The sequence below is a fragment of the Salvelinus sp. IW2-2015 genome, linkage group LG23, assembly GCF_002910315.2.
Source record: "Salvelinus sp. IW2-2015 linkage group LG23, ASM291031v2, whole genome shotgun sequence".
Taxonomy (NCBI): Eukaryota; Metazoa; Chordata; class Actinopteri; order Salmoniformes; family Salmonidae; genus Salvelinus; species Salvelinus sp. IW2-2015.
Window position 1 is genome coordinate 24,688,411 of NC_036863.1, and position 21,869 is coordinate 24,710,279.

At 43.0% G+C, this 21,869-nt stretch overlaps 2 protein-coding genes across 2 annotated transcripts in view; one reads left to right on the forward strand and one right to left on the reverse strand.

Annotated features, from left to right (window-relative positions):
• Positions 1-5,354: 5,354 nt before the first annotated feature.
• Positions 5,355-15,700, forward strand: LOC111950251 (uromodulin-like 1). The gene is made up of 17 exons (XM_023967675.2): positions 5,355-5,490; positions 5,937-6,179; positions 6,488-6,652; positions 6,808-6,917; positions 7,030-7,216; positions 9,223-9,363; positions 9,466-9,861; positions 10,132-10,389; positions 11,132-11,244; positions 11,470-11,689; positions 11,957-12,094; positions 12,238-12,821; positions 13,152-13,312; positions 13,550-13,786; positions 13,968-14,127; positions 14,816-14,900; positions 15,084-15,700. The coding sequence occupies exons 1-17, from the start codon at positions 5,415-5,417 to the stop codon at positions 15,269-15,271; spliced, it is 3,462 nt and encodes a 1,153-aa protein (XP_023823443.2). The 5' UTR covers positions 5,355-5,414; the 3' UTR covers positions 15,272-15,700.
• A 5,473-nt stretch (positions 15,701-21,173) lies between these two features.
• The window catches only part of LOC111950605 (microtubule-associated protein 6 homolog), a 28,923-nt gene continuing 28,227 nt past the window's right edge, over positions 21,174-21,869 (reverse strand). The window contains exon 5 of the mRNA XM_023968324.1: positions 21,174-21,699. Within this exon, the coding sequence (XP_023824092.1) occupies positions 21,561-21,699 (139 nt within the window). The 3' untranslated portion in view covers positions 21,174-21,560. The remainder of the gene's footprint in view (positions 21,700-21,869) is intronic.

Consider the following 21,869-nt stretch of genomic DNA (forward strand, 5'->3'; position numbering starts at 1 on the left):
TGTCAAAGGTTGGAATTCCCCTTCACTAACTCTGAATCTGGGGTTAGTGGGGTAAAGTTAAGATTTTATATGAATTATATGAACATGAATGACTTGAGACTTATGCATTTGTTTACTGTGTTCTATTGGTTCTAGATGCATGGTCGAGAGTGCTTGCAGAGAATGAGAGAGACATTTGGAGTCGAGTTAATGTGGACTTGACGAACAATGAGGAGGCCTGCAAAACAGAAAACCAGTGTGGTTCGTCAAGCCCCCCTACTTGCGGAGTGAGGTGCTCACTGCCCTTAATGGAAAACTACAGAGCTGCTTGGAGAGGGACCAGAGCTACTTGACGAGCCACAGCACATGGATCATGTCTGGGGAGTTTCCATTAAGGCAACCTACAGTGCATTCGGTAAGTATTCAGACCCCTTCCCCTTTTCCACATTTTGTGACGTAACAGACTTATTCTAAAATCAAATTAAATGTTTTCCTCATCAGTCTACACACAATACCTAGCACATTTCTTACAAATAAAATAACATATTTTTATAAGTATTCAGACCCTTTGCTATGAGACTTGAAATTGAGCTCAGGTGCATCCTGCTTCCATTGATCATCCTTGAGATGTTTCTACAACTTGATTGGAGTCCACCTGTGGTAAATTCAATTGATTGTACATGATTTGGAAAGGCACACACCTGTCTATATAAGGTCCCACAGTTGACAGTCCATGTGAGAGCGAAACCCAAGCCATGAGGTTAAAGGAATTGTCCGTAGAGCTCTGAGACATAATTATGTCGAGGCACAGATCTGGGGAAGGGTACCAACAACTTTCTGCAGCATTGAAGGTCCCCAAGAACACAGTGACCTCCAAGACTCTTCCTAGAGCTGGCTGCCTGGCAAAAGTGAGTAATCGGGGGAGAAGAGCCTTGGTCAGGGAGGGGACCAAGACCCGATGGTCACTCTGACAGAGCTCCTGAGTTCATCTGTGGAGATGGGAGAACCTTCCAGAAGGACAACCATCTCTGCAGCACTCCACCAATCAGGCCTTTATGGTAGAGTGGCCAGACGGAAGCTACTCCTCAGTAAAAGGCACATGACAACCCGTTTGGAGTTTCCCAAAAGGCACCTAAAGGACTCTCAGACCATGAGAAACAAGATTCTCTGGTCTGATGAAACCAAGATTGAACTCTTTGGCTTGAATGCCAAGCGTCACGTCTGGAGGAAACCCGGCACCATCCCTACGGTGAAGCATGATGGTGGCAGCATCATGCTGAGGGGATATTTTTCAGCGGCAGGGACTGGGAGATTAGTCAGGATCAAGGGAAAGATGAACGGAGCAAAGTACAGAGAGATCCTTGATGAAAACCTTTTCCAGAGCGCTCAGGACCTCAGACTGGGGCAATGGTTCACCTTCCAACAGGACAACCACCCTAAGCACACAGCCAAGACAACACAGGAGTGGCTTTGGACAAGTCTCTGAATGTCCTTTCGTGACCCAGCCAGAGCCCAGACTTGAATCCGATCTACCGTTTCTGGAGAGACCTGAAAATAGCTGTAAAGCGACTCTCCCCATCCAACCTGACAGAGCTTGAGAGGATCTGCAGAGAAGAATGGGAGAAACTCCCGAAATACTGGTGTACCAAGCTTGTAGTGTCATTCCCAAGAAGACTCAAGGCTTTAATCGCTGCCAAAGGTGCTTCAACAAAGTACTGAGTAAAGGGTCTGAATACTTATGGAAATGTGATATTTCAGTTTTAATGGGGTATTGTGTATAGATTGATTAGGAAATAAAACATTTTTTAAATACATTTTATTATAAGGCTGTAACGTAACAAAATGTGGAAAAATTTAAGGCGTCTGAATACTTCCGAATGCACTGTATATACCACGGACCAATCAACCCTCAACGCTATAGCACCCCCAATGGAGGCTTGCCCTGGGCCAAGCTGGATGACTCCTGTCAGTACTGTGCTTGATCCTTTTGAATACACTTTTGTTGATCTTTGAATTTTGAATACGCTCGTTCGTATTCCTCCATATGAGGTATACCCTCACCCCTCTTTTTCCCATGTAAGCAAATAAGCACCACATTTGAAATTCAATAATTAATGAAAGTGTTTTCAAAATAAGAGCGCTGAATACTGGCAGGAGTCATCCAGCTTGGCCCAGGGCTAGCCTCCATGGGTTTTACTTTAGTTTCAGGCTCTGCTTAGCCTAAATACAGATGCTATTACCCACTTTCTCCTGCTCTACTGCAATTATTTGTTGTCCTTCAACAAGTGTACTGATGAGCTTTATTCAAGGAACTAAGACTTGTTTTAGTATAGAAATGTTGTGAGGTGCTGGAAAAACCTTGATAGTGATGCTTGAATATTTATTTCGGAAAAGGTTGATTTGTGATATTAATAATTTTACAAATAATTAAGTCATTTATTAATTCATTCATTCCTAATTCACTGTAAGTCATTCATTTAATAATTCATTGTGTTTTTACTATACAATTGACAGCACCTAAGGCAAGCTAACAATGACTAGCATTAGCATTCAGTGGGGCGAATAAATATGTGCAACCTTGAGCAAGTGCACGGCCATTTAATGACATTCATGGGAGAAACGTGGGCGGACGTGGAAGGAGATGTATTGCAACTGACGTCAAAGGCGTGCACTGGAATTTCAAGATGTGTCCTGGTATGTGGGTGGACATGTGTGGTAGTTTCTGGGGATTTTACTGAACTATTTCCGGACATATTGTATACATGTCCGTGCATGTCTGCGCACAAAAGTGGTCCGTTATTTGAGATTTACGGGACGTGTGCAGGGCCAAACACTGCTGGACAAGTGCACACAAACATTTCCAGAAACTATACCCTTTCGGACTTGTGCACTGGAGCGTACGGCCTGTAAATGTGCCTTTCATGCAGTGATATGCCCCAGTGCCTCAGAGTATCATAATTGATTCAGTCATATTCCTGAGGCTAGGTTTATTTGCTTAATATGTTTAATAGTTAATTTTCACACCGCATTAGAATTAGTTGTGATGAGTGAACCTTTAAAATTCCAGAGGTTATAGAGATCTTTTTATGGAAGGATGGAGCATGTATTTTGTTTTACAGTCTTTGAGGGAAAAGTGACACAATTTCTAAAGTAACTACTTTTCCTAGAGAGCTTAGTTATCAAATCAAATCAAATTAGCATTATAACCAGCAGAAGATATTAATATTTCATGAATAGCTGCTACTCTCTGTTTATCATATATGCATAGTCACTTTAACTATACATTCATGTACATACTACCACAATTGGGCCGACCAACCAGTGCTCCCGCACATTGGCTAACCGGGCTATCTGCATTGTGTCCCACCCACCACCAGCCAACACCTCTTTTACGCTACTGCTACTCTCTGTTCATCATATATGCATAGTCACTTTAACCATATCTACATGTACATACTACCTCAATCAGCCTGACTAACCGGTGTCTGTATGTAGCCTCGCTACTTTTATAGCCTCGCTACTGTATATAGCCTGTCTTTTTACTGTTGTTTTATTTCTTTATCTACCTATTGTTCACCTAATACCTTTTTTACAACTTTTGGTTAGAGCGTGTAAGTAAGCACTTCACTGTAAGGTCTACACCTGTTGTATTCGGCGCACGTGACAAATAAACTTTGATTTGATTTGAGTCTGTTGCCCTAGGCAAGACTAGTGAAACACTAGGTAGCACAGTATTTTAGTGACTGCATTTTTACATCACCTCTCCTGATTCACCAACCTGCCTGCCTGCCGGAGGCAGTGGGTAAGGAGATTAGTGAGAGGATGAGAGCAAACACTGCCATGGTTACTTGAGTGGAAACCAATTCACATGGGACAGTCACTGCTGCTCTCTTTTCATAGCCACCATCTCTTCCCCTCTAGCATCACAAACATGTTGTTTGTCATGGCAGGTCATAACATATACTATATATACAAAAGTATGTGGACAACCCTTCAAATTAGTGGATTCGCACAGCCATGCAATCTCCATAGACAAACATTAGCAGTAAAATGGCCTTACTGAAGAGCTCAGTCACTTTCAACATGGCACTGTCGTAGGATGCCACGTTTCCAACAAGTCAGTTCGTCAAATTTATGCCCTACTAGAGCTGCCCCGGTCAACTGGAAGTGCTGTTATTGTGAAGTGGAAACGTCTTGGAACAACAACGGCTCAGCCGCGAAGTTGATAGGCCACACAAACTCACAGAACGGGACCGCCAAGTGCTGAAGCGTGTATCGCGTAAACATTGTCTGTCCTCGGTTACAACACTCCCTCCGAGTTCCAAACCTCATAAAATGGGTTTCCGTGGCCGAGCAGCCACACACAAGCCTAAGATCACAATGTGTAATGCCAAGTGTCGGCTGGAGTGGCGTAAAGCTCGCCACCACTGGACTGGAGCAGTGGAAACACGTTCTCTGGAGTAATGAATCACGCTTCACCATCTGGCAGTCCGACTGACGAATTTGGGGTTGGCAGATGCCAGGAGAACACTACCTGCACGAACGCATAGTGCCAACTGTAAAGTTTGGTGGAGGAGGAATAATGGTCTGCGGCTGTTTTTCATGGTTCTGACTCGGCCCCTTAGTTCCAGTAAAGGGAAATCTTGATTATGTGCTTCCAACTTTGTGACAACAGTTTGGGGAAGGCCCTTTCCTGTTTCAGCATGACAATGCCTCTGTGCACAAAGCGAGGTCCATACAGAAATGGTTTGTCAAGATCAGTGTGGAAGAACTTGACTGGCCTGCAAAGAGCCCTGACCTCAACCCCATCGGACACCTTTGGGATGAATTGGAACGCCGACTTTGAGCCAGGCCTAATCGCCCAACATCAGTGCCCGACCTCACTAATGCTCTTGTGCGTGAATGGAAGCATGTCCCCCTAGTGGAAAGCCTTCCCAGAAGAGTGGAGGCTGTTATAGCAGCAAAGGGGGGACCAGCTCCATATTAATGCCCATGATTTTGGAATGAGATATTCGACGAGCAGGTGTCCACATACTTTTGTTCATGTAGTGTATGTGCAAAGCCTTATGTTTGTCCCAGCCACGCATAACTGGTTGGGATGATAAGCACACACTCAACAGTTAGGGATGAACAGTACTTTTAAATACAGGAAACATACAGGATCAAAGGAACAAACAAAGGGATCAATTGGATTCCAGAAATGTCACTTCAACCAAATGTGAATGGATACACTGTCTCCAAATAGCTGTATGCACTCTCCATCTAGATATTGCCATGCAGTATGTTACACTGGGGACTGTGGGAGCAAGGGTGGAGGATATCAGGGGGTGTGGACAACGAGGGAAAAGAAACTCAGAACCGTTACCAAAAGCTCAGCTCTGAAAATGGTAGTGCAGCATGGTCCTTGAATACGTGGCGTATTTCATTTATTCAAGATGAGTTGGATGTTCTCTCTCAGTCTCGCCGTGGCTCTTCTGGACCTCTGTAGGGGACACAGCACTTTGTTTAAAGGTAGGACAATAAGTTATGACACAATCAATAATATGATCATGTGTATGCTTCACTGTTTATTGCCATGTTCCATGATATCTTTGTTAATATGTTTTATTTGTACAGGTTGAGACAGGTGGCTTATATCTGCTAATCAGTTTTGATTCCGTTTCTAAAACCAGGTGCCACCATAAAATGTTGCATACTGTATGTGCGTTTATAGTGTGGGCACTCCTTGGCKCTATATGAATGCTGGCTGTTGTGGAAATTAAAACCTTTTGTTATGTGTTCGTGCTCATATATCCTGTTATTTATGCAACATTGATCTGCAAATAATTATTTTCCAATATTATGTATTTGTAGCTGTTGTTTGGAATTCCCTTCCCAATTGTCTTACATTCTGCAATCATAAAGAACAGCATTGTCTCCATTAGATACTATATAACATAAGTATTTCTTTATTTCAGGATATGACCTGTCTATGTCCAGCTACCACCTGTGTACTGGACATGAGAGCACGGTGGTGAGTAAAGTGTGGTCCTATAAGACCTCCTACAGGGACCGGAGGTCGTGTGGCGGATGGCTACCCTGGAAGACGTGTGTGGTCACTCTTTACAAAACAGCCTATTGGACTGAGTACATGAATGTCACCGAGGAGGTTATGAGGTGCTGTGACGGCTATGAACAAGTGGGCAGCTACTGTGCTTTACGTGAGTGTTCCAGCTTATATTTTAGGACTTGTTCATCATGAAAACAAAGTATATTTAGGAGCACACAGAAGTATCTATGTGTAAAGAACATATTTAACATTTTTCTAATTTTCACAATTTACATCAGCACCCTGCCCTACAACAATCAGGACCTGTTGTCACGGAGAACCCTTTTTATGAAGTATCTAATAAAGATCAATAGATGGGGCTGTCGACCAAGAATGCAGTTCGTAGTTTGCTATTTACAGTGCTCTTTGTAAACATTTGATATGATACCCTCTCTATTTCTGTTTCTCTCATTGATTAAGCTATGAACAGAAGTGGAGAGTTCACTGCCAAGCCAGGCTCCTGCCCCAAGGGTGTAGTGGACGCACCCAGGAATACAGGGTGTGAATGGGACTCAGACTGTCCAGGGTGGCAAAAGTGCTGCCAGAGAGAGGGCCTCTCTTTTTGCACCAACCCTCAACATACAGGTGAGTACAGATCCCAGATCAACGTTATTGTTGAAGTGATTCAAGATATATGTTTAAATTGTATAATAACTGCAATTGTGTAAACATCACGGCACATAAAATCATATTGCAAACCGTTCATTATCATATTGCAAATTCATTATTATTTCACTCAGGCAATAGAGGCTATTGCTTCAACGTCACTGTGACCGTGAAGACAGATTACCAGCAGCTGATATCCATGGACGGGGGAATCATGAACCACACAAGGCTTTTGCACTCTGTGGTAGGCTACTGTATCTCTCTCTATGTTCTTCTCATGACGGTCTATTATAGACCCTACATTTCTCACTGTGTGTTCCCAGTATAGGCCTTGACCATTCTGTATTGGCTTATAGGTGACCGGAGCCCTGGACTCCTCTGACGTCTCTGTATACTACATCAGCTCCTGGCCTATAGGGCCATTCAGAACCGCTTCATCTATGCTGATTGGTTCCCCTGAAACTCTGTCCTTGTCTAACACGACCACAAAACTGCACCTTCTTCTCAAACACATTGAAGAAGTCACCTCTGTGTCAGTTGAAGGTAAGAGGATACAGTACTGCACTGTGAGGTGTAAATACACAGGCTTTTGTAGTGTGTAACATCCAGGGCCATAAATATCTCTAGATAATGTAAGTGAGCACCATATACAGTATTTCTGGTAACATCTGTCTGTCGACTTTATTGGGTTTTCTGGTGGCTATGATTATGTAGTCTGTGTTGGAGTTATACTCGTGTTACTGAGAACACTGTGCTGACTCAGTAACACCACGGTGTCCCACTCTGCTTCCATTTCCCCTTCACACTCATCTGTGACATGTTTCCTCTGGAAATTAAAAAAATGTGTCATTGACACACACTCAGAAAAACACACAKCACACCAGTGCAAACACACAATCATACACTCACAAAAACACACACAGATGTGCACACAAGCACACATACTCACACACATGAACACACACATGAACACGCACACGCACAATCATGCACGCACGCACACACATTCATTCAAGGGAATATATTATATATCCTGTAGATATACACAGTGTCTACATAAACTCGGCAAAAAAAGAAACGTCCCTTTTTCAGGACCCTGTCTTTCAAAGATAATTCGTAAAAATCCAAAGAACTTCACAGATCTTAATTGTAAATGGTTTAAACACTGTTTCCCATGCTTGTTCAATGAACCATAAACAATTAATGAACATGCACCTGTGGAACGGTCGTTAAGACACTAACAGCTTACAGACGGTAGGCAATTAAGGTCACAGTTATGAAAACTTACAACACTAAAGAAGCCTTTCTACTGACTCTGAAAAACACCAAATGAAAGATGCCCAGGGTCCCTGCTCATCTGCGTGAATGTGCCTTAGGCATGCCGCAAGGAGACATGAGGACTGCAGATGTGGTCAGGGCAATAAATTGCAATGTCTGTACTGTAAGACAGTGCTACAGGGAGACAGGATGGACAGCTGATCGTCCTCGCAGTGGCAGACCATGTGTTACTACACCTGCACAGGATCGGTACATCCGAACATCACACCTGCGGGACACGTCAGGATGGCAACAACAACTGCCCGAGTTACACCAGGAACGCACAATCCCTCCATCAGTGCTCAGACTGTCCGCAATATGCTGAGAGAGGCTGGACTGAGGGCTTGTAGGCCTGTTGTAAGGCAGGTCCTCACCAGACATCACCGGCAATAACGTCGCCTATGGGCACAAACCCACCATCGCTGGACCAGCCAGGACTGACAAAAAGCTCTTCACTGACGAGTCGCGGTTTTGTCTCACCAGGGGGGATGGTCGGATTCGCGTTTATCGTCGAAGGAATGAGCGTTACACCAATGCCTGTACTCTGGAGCGGGATCGATTGGTCTGGGGCGGTGTGTCACAGCATCATCGGAATGAGCTTGTTGTCATTGCAGGCAATCTCAACACTGTGCGTTACAGGGAAGATATCCTCCTCCCTCATGTGGTACCCTTCCTGCAGGCTCATCCTGACATGACCCTCCAGCATGACAATGCCACCAGCCATACTGCTCGTTCTGTGCGTGATTTCCTGCAAGACAGGAATGTCAGTGTTCTGCCATGGCCTGCGAAGAGCCCGGATCTCAATCCCTTTGGGCACGTCTGGGACCTGTTGGATTGGAGGGTGAGGGCTAGGGCCATTCCCCCCAGAAATGTCTGGGAACTTGCAGGTGCCTTGGTGGAAMAGTGGGGTAACATCTCACAGCAAGAACCGGCAAATCTGGTGCCGTCCARGAGGAGGAGATTCACGACAATACTTAATGCAGCTGGTGGCCACACCAGATACTGACTGTTACTTTTGATTTTGACCCCCCCTTTGTTCAGGGACACATTATTCAATTTCTGTTAGTCACATGTCTGTGGAGCTTGTTCAGTTTATGTCTCAGTTGTTGAATCTTATGTTCATACAAATATTTACACGTGTTAAGTTTGCTGAAAATAAACGCAGTTGACAGTGAGAGGACGTTTGTTTTTTTGCTGAGTTTATAACACACATTATGRTGCTGTCCTTTCAGATATAGATGAGTGTACCTATGCCGCTCTCAGCAGCTGCTCACGTCAGGCAGACTGTGCCAACACAGAGGGCTCCTACAGCTGCACCTGCCGTCCTGGATTCACTGATCTGAACCCCAACAACACAGGGGTAGACTGCCAAGGTAAGAACAGAGAGTGGTGTATACTAACTCTGGGTTATATTAAATTAATGTCAAAATTAAAATGTTTCACTCAAACTCTCAACCTATTTGTTCTCCTTTCAGCTGCTGACCTTGTGACCTCAGCCCTGCCCAGTAATGCCACTCTTATGTTTTGGTGGGCCAATGCAACAGAGTTGCCACCCAACAGCACCAGCTATCAGTCCTGGAACTCCAGCTTTATTGATAACCCAGCAGCCGTAGCTACAACCACAGACAGGGGCATGATGCTGAGCTCCACCCATATACCTGTTACCACACATGACCTAGCTATAGCCAGCTCCAACGGGTCTGAGACCAGTACAGCTCTCACATCCTGGAGTAGTCCCACCTCACTGCAGCATACCACTAACACCAACACTCCTACCCTGCCCCTCTCCACCTCTATGCCCCAAACCAGCATGGGACCTACTGTGGAGGACATGTACCTGAGTGTATCCTCACTATCACCATCCACATGCCGTATGTAAATCAATAACACTCTCTTTATACAGTGTATAACAGTGACAATTTTTTTCTCCAATATCAGTTTCCCCCAATGACTCCCCTGCTGTTTCTCGAAGCCCTTGAGGCTYTTTGGATAATATTTTCCAAAGTGCTCCACTTTAATCTAATTGTTTTAAGAAATTGAACACTTAACAAAATCACAACTAATTTCAAAGCAGCTCAGATGCTGTAATATTTCATAGAAGGTGAGATTGACTACTGATTCCCTTCTCCCCTCTCCCTCAGACCCAACCCCCACCACCAACTTGCAGGCCTCAAACGTTACTGGCTTCTCTTTCTGCCTGTCCTGGACTGGCCAATCCCAGAGCGGGCTCAGCTTCCTCGTGGTGTTGAAGGAGGGGTCAGAGGTCAAGGGACGCTGGGAGACAAAGCTGTCAGTCTGGGAGGTGACAGGGCTGCAACCTGGGGTTCTCTACAACGTCACTGTCACTCCTTGTGCCTGTGGGAGCCATTGGGCTAGCCTGCTGCTGCTGGTTAAGACTGGTTAGTACCATGTGCAGGATGTTCGACAGATCAACTAACTGTAATGTGCGCACACTTTAATTGTTACAAGGGTTGTGTTCTCCTAACTGATGCTGTGCACTTTATTCATTACACACTGGCACAGCAAAACTCTTTCACATTAAGCTGACTCCTWTAGCAGATATTAAACTTTTCTAAAGTGGTGGAAAAACTACCCAAATGTCATACTTGAGTAAAAGTAAAGATACCTTAATAGAAAATGACTCAAGTAAAAGTGAAAGTCCCCCAGTAAAATACTACTTGAGTAAGAGTCTAAAGTTATTTGGTTTTAAATATACTTAAGTATCAAAAGTAAAAGTTCCTTATATTAAGCAAACCAGATGGCACCATTGTCTTGTTTTTTTATTTACGGATAGCCACCGGCACACTCCAACACTCAGACAGTCCGCCAGATCGTAGGGATGATCAGGGATGCTCTCTTGATAGGTCTGTGAATTGGACCCTTTTCCTGTCCTGCTAAGCATTCAAAATGTAATGGGTACTTTTGGGTGTCAGGGAAACTATATTGAGTAAAAAGTACATAATTTTCTTTTGGAATGTAGTGAAGCAAAAATAAAAGTAGTAAAAAATATTAATTGTAAAGTACAGATACCCKAAAAAACTACTTAAGTAGTGCTTTAAAGTATTTTTACTTAAGTATTTTACACCATTGCTTTTCTAGTTACRGCAGTGCATTGACTGGATGAGTGTATCCCTTRCACAGCTGCACAGACACTTCGAGCAACAGTTCGCCTGACCAACGTGCAGTTCACTGATGCCTTGCTGTACCCCACTAGCCAGGAGTATCAGAATCTCAGTCGTAGTATTGAGGAAGAGGTACAAGGCTATCGCACAACGGATGCTTTGATAAATGTTTTTTGAATGTTGTCATTGTCCTCACTAATAGTAGAAACATGGAATACATTAATGATGTAATAAAGACACCTACACATGTTTTGTAGTTCCTACATGTTGTTGTTGTAGTTCATACATGTTGTAATTGTGTAGTTTCTATCAAACAACACTGACACAAACACCCTGTCTCCGCTAACTGTCTCATAGATCCTCCAGTCTCTCCCTCCTGATATCCTGGCCCTGATGAACTCAGGAGATGTGAGGGTTCAGATCAGAGGCCTGACTCCTGGCAGTGTAGTAGTGAACTTCATCATCATCTTCACACCCAGTCAGTCCCAGGACATCCTGAAGGTGTCCTCTGCTCTGATGCAGGCCCTACAGAACAGCTCCATATACACTGTTGACAGCAACAACACCCGTATAGATGGTAACACTGTCTTAACCTTTTACATTTGTAAGAATACTTTGATTTTGATAAAAGGAATGTGCACAAGATAATGTGCCAGGTCTTAAATTGGCCTTCTTGAAAACTATTATTTGTATCAATGGGACTTCCTGATGAAATATACTATAGGTAAAATATGAAAGAAGCTAACTCTCTGTGAGTATTAGATGGAGGGCACATTTTGTGATACCAATCTGCATCAACTGTTAACCTGATTTTCAATGCCAGTTCTGTTTTTGTCTCTAACAGATGATGATGAGTGCAGTACAGGGGACATGGACTGCTCCCCATGGGCKCAGTGCACTAACACCTGGGGCTCCTACAGCTGTCTCTGTCTGGATGGATTCACTGACTCCAACCCCTCCAGGCCAGGACGGGGCTGTTCAGGTAGACAATAGAGAATCCTTTCTTTCACTTTAGTTTGATAGTCTTAATTCATAGGTATTTGGAGATACTAGAGTACTTCAGGCTTCATTGCCTAATCAGTTCACTACAGTACAACCTGTAATTTTCATGTTTTTGCCCTGCAGCACCTTTGACCACAACCATACCTACAATGCCCATCACGACACCTGTCCAGACGACCACAGCTCCAGCTACAATCACAACCACAACCACAACCAACACTCTGGTTACAACCAACAATACAGTTTCAACCACTACAACCTACAATACAACCTCAATCACATCCAACAATAAAACTACAACTACAATCAACACACCAGTTCCAACCAACAATGCCGTTAGAATCAACAACACTGTTTCAACCGCTACTCCAATCCTAATCACAACCATGACCCCAGTTCCAACCACAACCACCACTGACGTTCCTACAGCAATGACCACCACTGTGACCAGCGGTCTCATCACAATGAGTCTGCAGCCTAAGACTCCTACTTCTCCGGCTATTCTGGTTTCTTATACGAGGGGCATCTCTGTGGAGTGCAGGGCCAGCTATATCATTGTGACAGTTGCGAGGGACTTCCTGGAGGCGAGGCACATTGGGGACTCTTCCCTCTACCTGGGGAGACAGGAGTGTGGAGTGAACGAAGCGAACAGCAGCCATGTCCAGCTGACGGTGGCTTGGGACCAGTGTAACACACAGCTCTTATATGTGAGTCAGTACATTTGTGAGTCAGTGGGTAGAGGATGCTAACTATTGCCCCTTTGTGTCACAACGAGCATAGTCTCTGGTGTGTTTTGGGTAAATAAAAGGCTATTCTACAATGTACAGTACATAACAGACCTGGGTTTTACAGGTTTAAATGTCCTTATTTAGTCAAAACATGCAACAACAACAAAAATATGCAAAACAACATGCAGCCTGTGAACATGGTCTCTTGTAGGTGCAGATGTTTGATGACCAAACTAGATTGAACTGTCCTCGTGGTCTGTTAGAAAGTAAAATAACTTTCCCATACCCCTGTTAACTTTTGTATTTCAGAATAGCACTCATTACACTGCTCAGACGACTCTGTTCAATTCCATGGATCTCCAGAGCCTGCCCGACAGCAAAACGAGAGTTCCTACAGTACGGCTGGAGGTCCCCATCATGTGTACCTTTGGGAGGACCATCCTCATCTCTGCGGGTTATGGCCCCACAGGGTACGCTGTGCCAGGCGCCATGGTGACTTTATCTACCGTCACTATGGTCACCACCATTTTACACCCACAAATCACTGCTCAGCTAGACTGAAACGGATTACACATAACTCTACTCAATAAAGGCTTGAAATGTCTCTCTGATTGACATACAGTATATAGTAATGCAGTATCTATGAACTATGACATATTCAGCATGCTGTTACAAAATATCTTATTCATGACATATTTTGTTGACAGGTATGACATGATCAAAGATGTCGTCATGGGCTCAGGGACTTTCCATGTGACGGTTCAGCTCCTGAATGGAATGTCCCCTCTCCCTCAGAACTACAGCCTGTCTCCCGAGGAGGACGTTGTGGTCGAGGTCAGCGTCAACTCCACAGTTGACCAGATCAAAGTGGTCATCAACAAGTGCTGGGCCACCCAGAGCAGCAACCCTTTGGAACCAACAATTTACTTGTTCCTGGAAAACAGGTCTGTTCTACAATTTATTTTTATGTTGCCCCATCATAGTTAGTTTAGATGCTAGGTTTCCATTAAGTGGCATGGAATAGAACAGAATAGAATGGAAATGTTCGTGAAGATTCAGATGTTTAGGTACTTTCTAAGCTTTCTGCCAGTAATCTATCTCTCTCTGTCTCTCTTTTCTCATCAGCTGTCCCCTCCCCAACACATACACCACAGTCTTGGAGAACGGCAACTCCAGCAAGTCTCGCCTGTCCCTTCGCGTCTTCTCCTACGTCAACCTCAATGTCATCTACCTGCACTGCCAGATTCATATCTGTATTGAGACTGGCTCAGCCACCTGCCAGCCTGTGAGTATCTGTCCATCTCTATTCATACTGTACTACTCAAGTATAGATGTCTAGATTTACTGTTCAACTGGGAATTGGGGAAGTCCTGGCGGGTTGAATATAAGGGTTATACCAAAATTAGGGTTAGGCTTACTGCTGTGAGTACAATGTATTACTATTCTAAGGTTAGGGTTTTGGATTAATACTTTATCCTACTCTTTTTTGAACCCGAATGGTGCTGGAGCTCAGCTCTGCATGACTCTCCCTTTAACCCAAGGTGCTGGAGCTCGGCTCTACCTGGCTCTCCCTTTAACCTTTATTTAACTAGGCAAATCAGTTAAGAACAAATTCTTATTTTCAATGATGGCCTGGGAACAGTGGGTTAACTGCCTTCTTCAGGGGCAGAATGACAGATTTTAACCTTGTCAGCTCTGGGGTTCGATCTTGCAACCTTTCGGGTTGGGGATTCGAGCTCAGGGATTTGATCTTGCAACCTTTCGGTTACTAGTCCAACGCTCTAACCACTAGGCTACCTGCCACCCCTAATAGGTGCAGGAGTCCGGCTCCAGGTATTTCCAGTTTAATTTCAGCCACTGTGTTCAACCATTTTGGTATGACTACCCTAGAGGCTTTTGAAAACGTATCTACTAGGAGAAGAAGTTAAACTAGTTCAATGCTGTTCTCTTTCCATATATTTAATTTTTGTTAGGATTGTATTGAGCGGACAGAAAGATTCTCTAATCTAATCGGAACGGGAAAAGCAACCTGTGGACCATTCCTTCGATCACACAAAGGTAAATGCTCTTCTAAGTGTGACTGCATCAAAATAAGCTATACTGTGACAGCATGATGACTTGGCTACTGATAATATCCAAAATATCCAGAATGTCCTACTTATAGCCCATGATATACAGTATATGATGATGATCAGATGTACATATTGGGGAGTTAATGTATTCTGACATGTTTTCTGGCAGTGTCCGTCAAAGAGAGCTCTGTTACACTTCGTCTGGTGGACTACATCTTACTGGGAATAGGACTGTTCCTCTTCTTCGTCGGGAGTCTCTCGTCCTTGTTCTTCTGCTACAGAAAGCGAATTGGAACCTACAGCTTCAGCCTCAAACCCAAGCAAGAGAACTTTACCTATCATGTTTTTGATGCTTAGCACTGGAACGCTTTTAGGCTAGTTTTAGGGAACTTAAAGAGATATTAAAGTTGGGATTCAAGCTGCAATGTCTGTTGTATAGTAGTCAGTGTAATGAAAGTGTCAATATAGATAGTTTAATTGAAATAAAGATATATTATTAGAAAAGTGTATCAAAGTCCACTCTTCAATTATTTCAACATTGATACATTTAAATACGTACATACTGTATACAAGGCACCATTTGCCAGATTTGTAAGTCTAGTTAAGATCAGATTTGTATAGGAAATTGTATTTATAAAATATATATACTACAATCACTTTATTTTATTTTTAACAGATGCTTTTCTATAACTGAGAAAATCTACCGTTTTTAATTATGGAAATTGCATTTATTTTATCAGCATATCCTGAAGTCTTCTTTAGTCACTAGCTAACACGTCCTGGAATATCGACCTGATGAAATGTGAAATATGTTAATAAAAACCATAGAAATAAAAAGGAATGATTTGTATATTGAATCATTTGTAGCAGAGGAAGAGAGTATTTCCCCAGTCTATTTATGAGGTGAAATACAATAAGTACTTATGTTGAATTTGTGATCCAATCTTAGAAGTACTGTAATGATCCATACACTAGAGGACACTGTTGGCTCATTGCATAAAACCACTGTAAAACAAAACAACAACAAAAAACATGGCCCCTTTACATATAGGTAGGACACAGATGTGATTTCACAGTGTTATGACAACATTAATTACATATGGTTACATTCATAAACCACCACTTCACAGTATCAAATCCCTTCTAGTTCAGTTCAAACCGCTGAGCCTTCTGCTAATGAGTGCTGATAATCCTGGTAGGTGAGTCGTTTGTGACACACGTCTTTCTCTCTCTGAGAGGCGAGTCCTGTGGAGGGATACATGGTAACCAAGAGGCTGATTTCTTTGAGAGGCGTACCCTGGAGACCTGGGGGGTGGGTGGGGGGGTAACATCTGTGTTGAGGTGGGCTCATATAAACCCCACCCCCAATTAACCCATACAGCCGCCCGCCCTTACTGGCAACCCGTTTCCATGGAAACACCTCTGGCGCAGCCTCAGTGTGCARGGGGGTGTTTGTTACAGTTATACCCACATTGTAAGCTGAGTGAACTGTAGATTCAGTACCCACCAGAATAACATCCTCCTTCAATCAAAATCATTGAATGATTTTCAGTGCCAAAGGTTTGATTCCCAATGATCCACCTCTGCAATTTTGTTATATGCATTCTTCCCCTGATCTAATGACCTATTTAGAGATTCCTTTAGCAATTAATCTGGCTTTAAACACATTCGAATACCTTGTTAGGGATTTTTTAATGGTGGGCAGATGTGTTGGTTCATCCATAACATTCACAGAGTGAATAAGAAAACACCGAAAGCTGCACTGAATTTCCAATGAACCCCCATTGTTAAGTACCACTATGAGTGTCTGGGGAGTCCTTTCCAAAAATATGACAGGCGGGCCGTGGAAAAGGAATGTATTTTATTTTCAACATCCAATAAACAGCATTCTAGGTCACATCCATGGAATGGCTCCAATTTGATCCTTCTGTCCTCCTTCCCTTCATTGTAAATAATAATTTGTTCTTAACTGACTTACCTAGTTAAATTAAGGTAAAATGTAAAAAAATATATACCCCCCCCTTCTCCTCTCTTCCATCCTCAGTCCATTTATCTGAGTCTGTCCGTCTCTGTGGCAGATAGGACAGGCACAGACAGCATTTATCGCCCTAGCAGTCGGTCTGTCTGTGCCTGTGTTCAGTCATCTCCCTGGGCTTTCAGACCAGTCCCTTCTCAGTGCTCAGAACTCATACAGATCATTAATAATGAATTTTCTCTCTTCCTCTTACTTTTAGGCCATTGTCCATTTATGTACCATAATCAGCCAGGGCTTGCTCTATGCACCTCAACTACATAATTACCGCTGAAGGTGAGGACATTTACTACTTTAAGAGGTCGTATTACTGTATGGTCCTGTATGGCTCAGTTGGTCGAGCAGAGGCTTTCACTGCCAGGGTTGTGGGATTGATTCCCGGGGCCATCCATATTTAAAATGTATGCACACATGACTGTAAGTTGCTTTGGATAAAAGGGTATGCTAAAATGGCCTCAGAACAGCCTCAATTCGTTGGGACATGGACTCTACAAGGTGTCAAAAGTGTTCCACAGGGATGCTGGCCCATGTTGACTCCAATGCTTCCCACAGTTGTGTCAAGTTGACTGGATGTTCTTTGGGTGGTGGACCATTCTTGATACACACAGGAAACTGTTGGGCATGAAAAACGCAGCAGCGTTGGCGTTCTTGACACACTCAAACCGACACACTCAACCTACTATCATACCCTGTTCAAAGATACTTAAAAAAAAAATCTCGCCCATTCACCCTCTGATTGACACACACACAATCCATGTCTCAATTGTCTCAAGGCTTATAAGTCCTTCTTTAACCTTTCTCCTCCCCTTCATCACTGATTGAAGTGACATCAATAAGGGATCATAGCGTTCACCTGGATTCACCTCATCAGTCTGTCATGGAAAGAGCAAGTGTTCGTTATGTTTTGTACAGTCAGTGTATATACAGTGCCTTCAGAAAGTATTCACACCCTTTAACATTTTCCACATTTTGTTGTGTTACAGCCTGATTTTAACATGGATTAAATTTAGATTTTTTTTGTCACTGGCCTACACACAACAACCCATAATGTCAAAGTGGAATTATGCTTTTCAGAATTTCTACAAATTAATAAAAAATGAAAAGCTGAAATGTCTTGAGTCAAGAACTATTCAATCCCTTTGTTATGGCAAGCCTAAATAAGTTCAGGAGTAAATATTGGCTAAACAAGTCAAAATAATTTGCATGGAGTCACTGTGTGCAATAATAGTGTTTAACATGTTTTTTGAATGACTACCTCATCTCTGTACCCCACACATACAATTATCTGTAAGGTCCCTAAGTTGAGCAGTGAATTTCAAACACAGATTCAACCACAAAGACCAGGGAGAGTTTCCAATGCCTCACAAAGAAGAGCACCTATGTGTAGATGGGTAACAATAAAAAAGCTAACATTGAATATTATTTRCCGGATGGTGAAGTTATTAATTACACTTTGGATGGTGTATCAGTACATCCAGTCACTAGAAAGAGACAGGTGTCCTTCCTAACTCAGTTGCCGGAGAGGAAGGCATTCGCTCAGTTTTCACCATGAAGCCACTGTTAGAGTTTAATAGCTGTGATAGAAAACTGAGGATGGATCAACAAGATTGTAGGTACTCGACAATACTAACCTAATTGACAGAGTGAAAAGAAGGAAGCCTGTAGAGAATACAAATATTCCAAAACATGCATCCTGTTTGCAACAAGACACTAAAGTAATACTGCAAAAAATGTAGCAAAACAATTACGTTTTTGTTCTGAATACAAAGTGTTCCACTATTTATACAAACGWATGTGGACACCCCTTCAAATTAGTAGATTCGGCAATTTCAGCCACACCTGTTGCTGACAGCTGTAAAAAAAAAATGGAGCACACGGCAATGCAATCTCCATAGACAAACATTGGCAGTAGAATGGCCTTACTGAAGAGCTGGCACCGTCATAGGATGCCACCTTTCCAACATGTCAGTTTGTCAAATGTATGCAACTGTAAGGGCGGTTATTTTGAAGTGGAAATGTCTAGGAGCAACAACGGGTCAGCCACGAAGTGGTAGGCCACACAAGCTCACAGAACGYGACCGCCGAATGCTGAAGCGCGTAGTGGGTAAAAATTGTCTGTCCCCGGTTGCAACACTCACTACCGATTTCTAAACTGCCTCTGGAAGCAACATCAGCACAAGAACTGTTCGTCGGGAGCTTCATGACATGAGAGTCCGTGGCCGAGCAACCACACACAAGCTTAAGACCACCATGCGCAATGCCAAGTGTCGGCTGGAGTGGTGTGAAGCTCGCCGCCACTGGAGCAGTGGAAACGCGTTCTCTGGATTGATGAATCACACTTCACCATCTGGCAGTCTGACGGACAAATCTGGATTTAGCAGATGGCAGGACAACACTATCAGCCACAATGCCTAGTGCCAACTGTAAAGTTGGGTGGAGGAGGAATAATGGTCTGGGGCTGTTTTTCATGGTTCAGGCTAAGCCCCTTAGTTCCAGTGAAGGGAAATATTAATGCTACCTCATGCAATGACATTCTAGACGATTCTGTGCTTCCAACTTTGTGGTAACAGTTTGGGGAAGGCCCTTTCCTGTTTCAGCATGAAAATGCCGCCGTGCACAAAGCGAGGTCCATACAGAAACGGTTTATCAAGATCGGTGTGGAAGAACTTGACTGGCCTACACAGATCCCTGACCTCAACCCCATTGAACTGCTTTGTGATGAATTGGAACACTAACTTCGAGCCGGGCCTAATCACCCAACATCAGTGCCCGACCTCACTAATGCTCTTGTGGCTGAATGGAAGCAAGTCCCCGCAGCAATGTTTCAGCATCTAGCGGAAAGCCTTTCCAGAAGAGTGGAGGCTGTTTTAGCAGCAAAGGGGGGACCGACTCCATATTAATGCCCATGATTTTGGAGTGAGACGTTCGACGAGAAGGTGTCCACATACTTTTGGTTATGTTGTGTATGTTGGAGCTAAGCACAGCCAAAGTCCTAGAGGAAAACCTGGTTCAGTCTACTTTCCAACAGACACTGGGAGATGAATTCACGTTTCAGCAGGACAATAACCTAAAACACAAGGTCAAATCTACACTGGAGTTGCTTACCAAGAAGAGTGCATGTTTCCCTGTGGCTGAGTTACAGTTTTGACTTAACTCTACTTGAAAATATATGGCAAGACCTGAAAAGGATTGTCTAGCAAAGATCAATAAGCAATTTGACAGAGCTTGAAGAATTTTGAAAAGAATAATGGGCAAATGTTGCACAATCCCAGTGTGGAAAGCTCTTAGATACGTACCCAGAAAGACTCACAGCTGTAATCACTGGCAAAGGTGTTTCTACAAATTATTGACTCAGGGGTGTGAATAGTTATGTYAATGAGATATTTCTGTATTTAATTTTCAATACTTTTGCTAACATTTCTAAAAATATGTTTTCACTTTGTCATTAAGGGGTATTGTGTGTAGATGGYTGAGAAAATATATATTTTTATATCTCTCCTCTGTCCATGTCCCTGTCATAGACAACAGCTTTATATGGACGATTACTGAAATATCCTTTAATCGTTATAACCGACAATAACTTTGCAACAAGATTCTAGTTGGACTGTTTGTAGGCTATGATTTCCTATGAACTGTAATAGCTATATTTACTGGTAGTAGGAGGAGACTTGTGTGTGATGAGACACAGTCTATAGGAGAAGAATCATCCTCAGAGATACGAGTCCTCCAATCCTGATGAGCAACTCAAGTCCTTGTAGCATCATGTGAAGATGTGAAGGCTGCACATCAAAGTCTTGTGTGCATGCATGTGTGTTTACTCCTCTGGGTAGGCACATTGAGGAGGAGGCAGCAGAGCACATCTGTACAGTCAGATGTCTCGATGCCTACACTGATTATTCTTATTATTTAATACTAACTCTTTCCTCATCTTTTACTGCATAATCYAAGAAAGGAGAGAGGGGTACTTAATGAAGAGTATTATGAAGAGTGACAGAGAAACAGCTGCTCCAGCCAAGAACTAAAACCCCCTTCACACAAGAGCTTATAAGTATTATCACACAAATATTCACTAGACTAGAATGAAACTCATACAGTAAATGAAAAATTAATATGTGTCCTAAAGCATTTCTGCTTCACAAAAGGGTGGCCTGAGAACCTTGATATTAATTTTGAAGTGTGTTTACACACTTCAGACACCAGTAAAAATGCAACACAGATTAGCAAATCCACAAGTTATATATATTTATTTGCATTTGAATTTATCAATATATAGTACAGTACCGTTTCATTRTTTCAATAAGCACTTCATGGTTTGGCATTTCTAATATCATTACCAATGATACACATTATTTTCAAACATGAGCATGTCACGGAAATTCTATTTATAGCACCTTTTGCATTTGCAATTGCTCAAACAGCTATGACCATTACGCTGTTTCAAACACACTACGTGTATGTGGGTTTACCTCACTCAGAGGAGTTCTTAATGGGGTATTTCTCTTCATGGATAGAACTCAGTTGAAAATACTAGARATGTACAGTACAGAACAGATCAGGACAATAGTCCCTCCCTGTATACCACAGGCCTACAGTGTAGATCTAGTGGATCAACTTCTACTTTACATCTGGGGAAAAGCGCACAACTCCGCCGCTCCTCCGTGGTTCGGGTCTTTCTTCCAGTGGTTCTGGTTCTCCTCCAACGGCACCCTGGGAATGATGATCACCGGGTCGGAGAACCTCGCCATTAGACTCTCTAGGAGGTGAGGCAGCACATAGTTGAAATACAAAATAAAAAGGCACAAACAAAGAGACACAAGATGAGGCATTTCTCAAAGGCCAATCAAAAAGCATTCTGCTGAGTTGAGCACCCTGTGACTACTCATATCAGTGTACAACATCAGACTGATACTGTGGGGGCATGAA